At 40.6% G+C, this 9,444-nt stretch overlaps 3 protein-coding genes across 3 annotated transcripts; 1 reads left to right on the plus strand and 2 right to left on the minus strand.

The window, feature by feature from the left end:
- Window positions 1-559: 559 nt before the first annotated feature.
- Window positions 560-2,396, minus strand: LOC103422104 (uncharacterized). The gene is made up of 4 exons (XM_008360139.4): window positions 2,158-2,396; window positions 1,888-1,985; window positions 1,374-1,631; window positions 560-1,001 (listed from the first exon to the last, which is right to left on the minus strand). The coding sequence occupies exons 1-4, from the start codon at window positions 2,276-2,278 to the stop codon at window positions 825-827; spliced, it is 654 nt and encodes a 217-aa protein (XP_008358361.2). The 5' UTR covers window positions 2,279-2,396; the 3' UTR covers window positions 560-824.
- A 688-nt stretch (window positions 2,397-3,084) lies between these two features.
- On the minus strand, window positions 3,085-6,905 carry LOC103422105 (pentatricopeptide repeat-containing protein At1g62260, mitochondrial). Its single transcript, XM_070807049.1, has one exon. The coding sequence runs from the start codon at window positions 6,742-6,744 to the stop codon at window positions 4,708-4,710; it is 2,037 nt and encodes a 678-aa protein (XP_070663150.1). The 5' UTR covers window positions 6,745-6,905; the 3' UTR covers window positions 3,085-4,707.
- Window positions 6,906-7,392: 487 nt separating this feature from the next.
- Window positions 7,393-9,354, plus strand: LOC103422102 (pentatricopeptide repeat-containing protein At2g17033). The gene is made up of 2 exons (XM_008360136.3): window positions 7,393-7,838; window positions 8,033-9,354. The coding sequence occupies exons 1-2, from the start codon at window positions 7,524-7,526 to the stop codon at window positions 9,101-9,103; spliced, it is 1,386 nt and encodes a 461-aa protein (XP_008358358.3). The 5' UTR covers window positions 7,393-7,523; the 3' UTR covers window positions 9,104-9,354.
- Window positions 9,355-9,444: the final 90 nt, after the last annotated feature.

Here is a 9,444-nt window from a genome sequence, read left to right on the forward strand (position 1 = left end):
CTGAACTATCACCCAACTTTCGATTTGCCCCCTGAACTTTTTGATTGGAAAATTAAGGACTTAAACTAATTTTTTTGGCCGATTTCCCCCCTACCATTAGTTTTTCATAGATTTCATCCAAATTAACGTTAACTCTTATCGTGTGCAAACCACGTAACTCTCATTTGTGGACACAAGCGTCATTTCACTAGACATTCAGACAAAAAAGCTATAGAATCACACATATTTGCATAGGTTTATATTTTAGAAATCTAAGGTTTTCAATTATTTTAAAGAATGAAGCGACCGAACTACCTACACATGTTGTGCATATGCTTCCATTTAACAGAAATTTGGATGGAATGAATGAAAAATTAACAGCAGGGGGCAAATCGGCCAAAAAAATTAGTTTAAGTCCTTAATTTTCCAATTAAAAAGTTCAGGGGGCAAATCGAAAGTTGGGTGATAGTTCAGGGGGCAAATCGACAGTTTACTCTTTAAATATATAGCGCAACAATTTGCAGCAGACAATCACACAACAGTATACTAAAAAGGATAAATCATTCCACAGTTTAAGAAGTCATTGAAAATTCAGGCATTGCATTCAGATTTGCACATTGTTCGACAATACTATACATAAGCTCCAAATAAGAGTCATCTTAATAAGCGTTTCTGCCGTTCAAACATCTCTTACTAAGCCGTAAATAATCTAGAGAATACAATGCTGAATTTTAGAAATGTGACCTCAAGGATAAACCTAGACAGTGACATATACATGTGAAGACTAAGCAATGGTTCCAACATAATATCACAGTATATACATACTCCTGAAGCAGTCGATCCACTCATTGGATGGGAAATATGTCATCATTAGCATCATCATCATCCATCTCCAGATACTTGAAGTTAACAGATTCCCATCCGTTACCTTTGTAATTAAAACCTGGACTCACATAGCACTTCATCTCATGAAACAGGTTCAAATTATCCACGAGCTTATGAAATGCATTGCATCCGCAACACTGCAGAACCAGGAGAAAACAAAACATAACAGTTAGGTTCTTATCAACCATATCTTTTCCTTTAGCCCAGTACACTCATAATACTCGATTAAATGCTCAATTCAACCACAATATAATTTATTATCGAAAACTCTTGAATTACTTGTCCAAAGTCACCACCAAAAGATGCTCTGTAACGTATCATGTAGTTTTACCCCAAATTTGATACTCACCTCCCCCAATTGCATTGTTTAATGTTCTTAACCAAATCAAATTTTTCACCTTTACCTACCTAACCTTTCCCCATTTGAAATCATATAGAATACACAAAAATTAGGACTTAGAAAATAGTCCGTCAATATGTAGCACCATGATTAAAGCCTAATTTACTACCTGCACAAAGACGGTGCCGTCAGTGTAAGCATGGGGGTTAATTGCCCGCGTTGTCCTCTGCCCACAAATGTTACAAGTAAAAGCCACAAGCATCCTCCGGCGAGGCGATTTTGTGAAGAGAGACCAGGGAAAAGTGGAGACATTCTCCGTGCTCGACTCTGTCTGAACCCCAGCAGGGGCAGGAGGGCCTTCCATTCCAGAACCTGTAGTCCACCCTCTTCCTGTTGCCGCACCCATCACCAGTCCCATTGCCGCATCCTAACATCATGTTTTCGGCAAATCAATTTTCATTCAACACAAAATAAACAATCAATGCTTATACATAACAAAACAATCATCACCTCAATCACTTAGACAAGTTAGTTAATTATTAAACGCATAATTTTATGACAAAACACATAGATTTCGCATGAATATTTTGGTTTCTGATCCTTCCCTGATTTCCTCCACCAATTTATCCAAACAAAATAAATGTTTCAAAAATAAGAGCTTGTGCAATTGGGAGATAGAGTACCTTGGAGAGTGGTGAGAGGGAGAGATGGCGATTGCTGAGAATCGGAAGGCGATTGATTTCTTTGGAATCCGATTTCGGATTGGACTCGTTCTCGTTTCCTGAAACCGAAAATCTCCACTCCGATTAGATAAAACAACAAATTCGCGTGTCTGGTAGCCGGAAAATCCAAGGAAACTCGGAATCTCAAACCACTCTCATAAAATTTCTAAATTTCATTGATTAATTGGTAACCAAACGAAGTATAAGAGGGAAATGGAAGGAAGATTTTACCTTTGGAGGCGAGTGGGAGCTGAAAGGGTCGTGAAGGGAGGGACTTTCGGGGGGAGAAAACGGAGAAGGAAGAAGCGGACGACGTGATTGTAGGAGAAGCCGAGCTGATTAAGGCTTCCATGGGAATCTGCAGAAAGCAGCTGATTCCAGAACCTCAGACGAAGACGATGAAGATCGATGACGACTCGGTGAGTCGAGTCGGAGGGTTGATAAAAGTCGTCGTTGAAAAAAAAAAATATCGCGGGAGTTACGTGGACGTGAGGATTTAGCATCATTAGCTCCTCCTGGGCTGGGCCTGATGGTCAGTTTGGGTCAGGTTCTATGTTAGGATTGGAGGCCCAACCGGCTCATTTTGCCTTATTTAGCACATATGATGTTTCAAATATTCGATCTTATGCGCCGAACTCATTTAAACAGTTGAGCTACAAGCGTCTTACTCATTTTTTTTTTCTTTATTGATACAAAAGATATTTGACAAGGGGATGTCAAACACATGACCTAGATCTAAAGGAAATGTCTTTCTTTGCTCTTTCTTTTTCCAAAGAACTTATTGATATAATTCATCCGCTAAAAATTTTAGAGCTCGTTTGATGCTTGGGATTGAAATAAATTGGACACCTCATAAAATTTAAGATATTGTTGAGGTACAAGTGAATGATTTTTCATTATGCGGGGGTTAAAACAGGATAGATATGAATAGAACATATGTCTTCTAATCTTACCATTGTGAAGAGAATTGGAATCGATAAGTTTCCTTAATGAATAATCCATTTTCCACCTTCACAATTTTTTCATTTCTTCCTACAACGCAAATTATTCATCCCAATGGAATCCTGGACTCCATACTAGACCTTAGTGTTGTTCACTCAAGTTGGAAAAAGAAAATGATATCCACTCTTAAACTCTTTAAAGTGAGACACAAAAAGCGAGCTTAAGAACGCTAGATTAATACAGAAAATAAATACATAATCTCCAAATTCATGCGTAAATCGAAAATATTAGAAAAACCACAAATGAATAAGAAAACATGAAATATAAGATAACCTTCAAGAAAACTTGTAGCGTGGTTATCATGAACATGACATTCAAACGATTCTCCCTACATGGTCATCGTCATCATTGTCGTCGTTGTCGTCATCATCATCATCATCATCATAAAAAATATCATCTTCGGAAATATATTCATCATCATCCTGACTAGCATACCACAGTATTCAACTTTATAGAACATCCTGCAAAGTCCAAGAACCACCTGAATCACTAAGCTATATCGGGGGATTAGAAAGATATATGAACTCAGAATTGTATGGGACAAGAAGTTGGCTCTGTTCTGAGAAGGCCAATCCTCTAATTCCCACTTGTACGTCACCAATCAAGTGGATGATCCATCCCATTTGTACTTGCATGTATCAAAAAGTTGAGTATATTCATCAGCACTTGGCACTGCAAAGAAATTTGAAACAAAAGCACCAATAACATCACCACCATGCATTAAGAACAGGATGGGCTTACCATATAAGTTTGCTCATTGGCATCTGGAAAGACTCAACGAGCCATTACATCTTGAAAATCTTCAAGTCACAAAAATGCTACAAAAGGATTAACAGATCATTACAATCTGTAGAGCCTCCAATCAAGTCACCAGCTGAAAGGATCTCATCCTCTGTTTTAGTTTACCAATTTTCGGCTTGTGCAAGAACACTTAACAAAAAAGAAAGCATAAACCGTAAACCCTCTTAAATAGGGTCTTATATGTAAGGGCCTATCAACAGAGCCTAGGCCTTACATGTTAGGCCCTATTTAAGAGGGTTTGGGGTTTAGGCTTTTTTTAACTTCAGTTCTTGAAGTTAATTTCTCTCGTCTTGAGATGTACAGAAATGAGTAAGCCCCCGTAATTATCAATCTCGTTTTCTGATGCCATTTTAAAGTACAATAGCAAATACACAGCTGACTGGCCAGTGAAAACTTCATAAAATTGCTCCTATAACTCAAATGTATGGCCAGATTACTCTGAGCAGTATCGAAGGTAACAAAACCCAAGACCCATTAGACTTTTCCATCTCTTGATGAGTACAAAAAGCATTCTTGAACTCTCTGGATGCAGTTCTGTATATCAACAACACCTTTAAGTTTGGCTCTCCCACGAGACCGCAGATCCTATCCAGAGGAGGGTAAAAGGAAAATACAGTTTGCCAACATCCACGGTTCTAGAGTAGATAGACAACATATTTACCGTACTTCAGCGGTAAGGACTTGGCAGAGGTTAAATTAATAATGTACCCGCTTCTCACCTGTTTCCGTCACTGATCTCAAAACTCGTCAGTTACTGACTTGTACGCCAAATACGAAGAAACGGCAAGGTCTTGTTAAACATTACAGTAGCAACATGTATGCTTCATATCCATCAGATTGACACCTGAAAAAGTGTTCATACTATTCATCGAAGCTCATTGCGTCTGCTTAACCCGATTCATACCCAGTTAGCCCACAGCTGTCTTTCCAGTCCGAGTTTCTGAATAACTGACTTCATGCAATCAGCTCAGGAAAATCCTACAAATTGGAAGACTCAACTCGACTATAGGCTGCATGCTTTCTTACATTATTCTTTTCCATCATTGATCTCACGTCTGCTGCATCATCCCATTGTCCAACATCAGCATACATATTGTATAACAGTACATATGGAGCTGAGCTTTCAGGTTCGAGTCTCATTAATGCTTCAGCTGCAACACAGGCCAACTCTACATTGTTATGCACTCTACAAGCACCTAATAATGCTCCCCATACAGCCTTGTCTGGTTCAAATGGCATGCTATTGATCAAATCCATGGCCTCCGCAAGCTGCCCATTCCGACCGATGTTGTCCACAAGGGAGGCATAGTGTTCAACACTTGGCTCAATGCCAAATTCATTAATCATGGATTGAAATTGACTCCGGCCTTCTTCAACTAATCCTGCATGAGCACATGCATTCAACACTGCGATAAATGTTATATAAGTAGGCTGTACCTTTAACCTCTTCATCAAACTAAAAAGTTCCAAAGCCTCTGCAGCAAAACCATGAGATGCATAGCCTCCAATCATTGCATTCCAAGAGATCACATCTTTCTGCAGTTTCATTTCATCAAAAATTGTCTGTGCCTCTCTTATCGCACCACATCGCGAATACATTGTTATGAGGGAGTTGTTTATTGGCATATCTGCAATAACCGTCTTTGCCACCAGCTGATGAATCTGCATGCCAAGATTTAGATCCACCAACCCAGTACTCACACTGAGAACTGAAGACAAAGTGTGTCTATCAGGTTTCTCTCCTTTGAGTTGCATCCAAGAAAAGAGATTGACTGCTCCCACAAAGTCCTCATTTTTCTCATACCCTGCGATCATGGAGTTCCAAGTGACCAGGTTCTTTTGGGGCATCTTCTCAAAATAACCACGAGCCAGTTCTAAAGAACCGACTTGGGCATAGCCTAAGATCAATGAATTCCATGAAAGTGCATCAGGATTTGGCATTTTACTAAAGAGGCTAGAGGCCTCTTTCATATCTGACACATGAACATAGCCACTGATCATGGTATTCCACGAAAAGGTGTCTCGTTCTACCATTTGGTCAAAAAGCTCCCTGGCAGAAACAACATTTCCAGTTTTCACATAGCACATAATCATCGAATTCCATGACACAACATTTCTCTCAAATCTCCCATTGCCCTCCTTTCCCTTCTTGTGTGAAAACGGGATTTGATCAAAAAGCTTCCGCGCCTCTTCAACCCGTCCTCTCTGACCATAACCTGCAATCAACGTATTATAAGCATGCACCAAATCTTCTCTTCCATCATCCTTATTCCCACACTCGATGATTATCCTCGCAGCTTCATCCAGTTCGCCATTCTGAATAAGCCCCGAAACAAGCGCACTGAGCGAAGCCCCGTCTCGTTCTGGCATTCTCTCGAAGAACTCAATTGCGCGCACAACTTCACCATTCTGTAAAAACCCAGTAATCATTGCATTCCAAGAAACAACACTCCGCTCCGGCATTCTATTAAAAAGGTCTAACGCCTCAGCCATTCTCCCGTTCTTAGCATACCCACTAATAATTGTGTTCCAAGAAACGCAATCCCTTTCTGGCATTTCATCAAACAAAATCCTCCCCTCCTCAATGTACCTACTCCTGCGACAAGATATATACCCCGATATCATCAAATTCCAGGTTACAACGTCTCTCTCAGGCATTTCGTCGAACAGCTTGCGCGCCTTCGCCATCTCTCTTCGTTTTACGTACCCAGTAATCATTGAATTCCAAGTCACCACATTTCGTTGAGGCATTTGATCAAACACTTCCCTGGCTTGGGCTATGTGACCGGTTCGGATCAAATGGGAGATCCTTTTGTTCAATGCGAAGAAATTTTCGCCGTCTCGGGTCTGAGTGGAACTTCTGGGTTTCGATGTTGAGGCAAAACGAGAGGATACGGACGCAGGATTGGATATAGGGTTGGCGAGTGGACGAAGACGGAGACCTTTAGGCACAGTGATGAGTCGGAATACGACGCCGTTTGCATTGCCGAGAATCATCCTCCGAATGAGAGTCATTGAAGGACAGCGTCACTCGAAAGTTATAACTTAATTGCATGAAAGCATTTGGCGCGTACAATTAAGAAAGCAAATTTTTTAAACAATGGGAACATATATATACACTCGGTTGCACTTAAATTTTGTTATAGCGAAACCGCTCTTGAGCAGCCTCCTCAAGGCTGTAAGTAGGGTGGTTGTGCAATTACATGTTATATCACACAAAAGGATGCAATTGCATTTTATGATCTCAAGTTTGGATTCAATTGCAATCTCATTATTCATTTTCAAATATTAAAATGTCATACACAAACTTGTAATCTAATTATAAATTACAATATCAAACGTATGTTAGTCAAAATGTTAATTTGACTTTTAAGTAATTGTGTGCCAAGGGCATCACTATTTTGCTTGTCAAATTTGTGTCATTTGTACAAACTCCCAATAAAAAAAAAGGAAAACTAATGAAAAGGATTTGAAAACTTTGAGTTTTAATGATAAGGACAAAATAAAGGGTAAAGTGAATAATACCAGGATTGACTTTTTAGTGTAAAAATGTGGTTTTTCGTTAAAGTGAACAGTACCAGGTGCTTTTCGTTAAAATTCCCTAAAAAAAAATTCTAATCGTTTATGTGTGCTTCCCATTTGCCCTTGACTTTAAAATTACAATTTTTAACAAAACAATTTTTTTTACAAGAAAATCGTCTGCACGCCTCCACACCCCCACACCCCTCCCCGACAACAACTCTACGCCATTCGCCATTAACACAGCACAGCAGGCACTGGGTAGCCACTGTGGCATGCTGAGCCCCAGCCTAATGGCAACATTGGGAGGCATTGGCAGCGGACAACTGTCGTTTTCAGTAGCATCGCCGTGGAAACACCACCAACCACGGCCGACGCCGCCATTAGCATCATCTGTCCAATGCGTACTTACCAAACAAGGCCAACGCTTTCTGACCAAGCTCGCAGCCAATGCCAGAGACCCCAAGTTCACAAACAAATTGATTTCCAAATTCCTATCAAGTTCCCCAAAGTCCATTGCTCTCAGCACTCTCTCCTATCTTCTCTCTCCCGACTCCACTCCCCCCCATCTCTCCTCCCTTGCCTTCCCTGTAAGCTACACCTCTCTCTCTCTCTCTCTCTCTCTCTCTCTCTCTCTCTAAACTAAATCTTTTGCCATGTCTTAATTGGGTTCCCAACAAAATTCAATTATCCATTTGGGTGGTTTTATTTTCTCAGCATCCAAACAAGCAATTACTTTTCAGCTCAACAATTTCAGCTAAGTTTTTGAATTGGGTTTATGCAGCTGTACTCAAAAATCACAGAAGAGTCTTGGTTTGAATGGAATCCCAAGTTGGTAGCATCCCTTGTTGCCCTGCTCGACAACCAAGGCCTATACAGCCAATCCGAAGCACTAATCTCCGAAACCATATCCAAATTAGGATCCAGAGAACGGGAGCTTGCTCTTTTTCATTGCCAGTTGCTTGAATCACACTCTAAGCTAAGTTCAAAGCATGGATTTGATAGTACCTACAGTTACCTCCATCAGCTTCTTCATAATTCTTCCTCTGTTTATGTTAAGCGCCGGGCTTTTGAATCAATGGTTGGTGGTTTATGCGCGATGGATCGACCACAGGAAGCAGACATTTTGATTGAGGAAATGATTGTTAAAGGACTCAAACCATCGGTTTTCGAGTTCAGGTCCGTAGTTTATGGGTATGGAAGATTAGGACTTTTTGAAGAAATGCTGAAAGTTGTGGAGAAAATGGAGGGCCAAGGGCTTGCTGTTGATACAATCCGTTCAAATATGGTTCTTTCGTCATATGGAGCTTATAGTGAGCTGGCTGCAATGGTCCTGTGGCTCCGAAAAATGAAAATTTTGAGGCTTCCTTTCTCTATTAGGACTTACAATTCGGTTTTGAATTCATGCCCTACGATCATGGCAATGCTGCAAGATCCGAAGGATGTTCCGTGTTCGATTGAACAACTCAATGGGGTTTTGAATGGTGATGAGGGCTTGGTGGTTAAAGAGTTGGTTGGATCAACGGTTTTGGAGGAGGTGATGGTGTGGGAGTCTTTGGAGGCTAAGTTGGATTTGCATGGTTTGCATTTGGGTTCGGCTTACTTGATAATGTTAGAGTGGTTTGAGGCAATGAGACACAGGTTTAACTGTGGGGAATGTGTGATCCCGGCGGAGGTTGTCATCGTTTGCGGGTTGGGGAAGCATAGCAGTGTTAGAGGGGAGTCGCCGGTTAAAGGTCTGGTTAAGGTGATGATGCATCGGATGGGAAGTCCGATGAGAATCGACAGGAAGAATGTTGGTTGTTTCATTGCCAAGGGGAGAGCTGTGAAGGACTGGCTATGCTCGAGTGGTTGATTGAGAAAGACCTGGGTGATAAACATGGCATTTTTTCACATTGCCCAGAATGCGCTTTTCGCGTTACGACTTCACCAAGGCTCGTTTCGTTTGGGATTGCTTTTGTGGAAAACACTTTTTACTTGTAAGTGCTGGTGCTAAAAGTACTTTCATTAGAAACAAATCCAAGTAATTCCTAAAAAAGCGCTTCTAAGTGGTCCCTAAACGCTTTTCTCAAGTTGAAAATCCTAATCAAGCTTTTGATACAGAAATATTTACTCTAGAAATTACTGTCAATTACATGTTTGCATCTACAAAAATTGGAAAGCAAACTGGCTTTTCCAGCTTCATCCAGATATACC

The sequence above is a fragment of the Malus domestica genome, chromosome 10 (assembly GCF_042453785.1).
Source record: "Malus domestica chromosome 10, GDT2T_hap1".
NCBI lineage: Eukaryota > Viridiplantae > Streptophyta > Magnoliopsida > Rosales > Rosaceae > Malus > Malus domestica.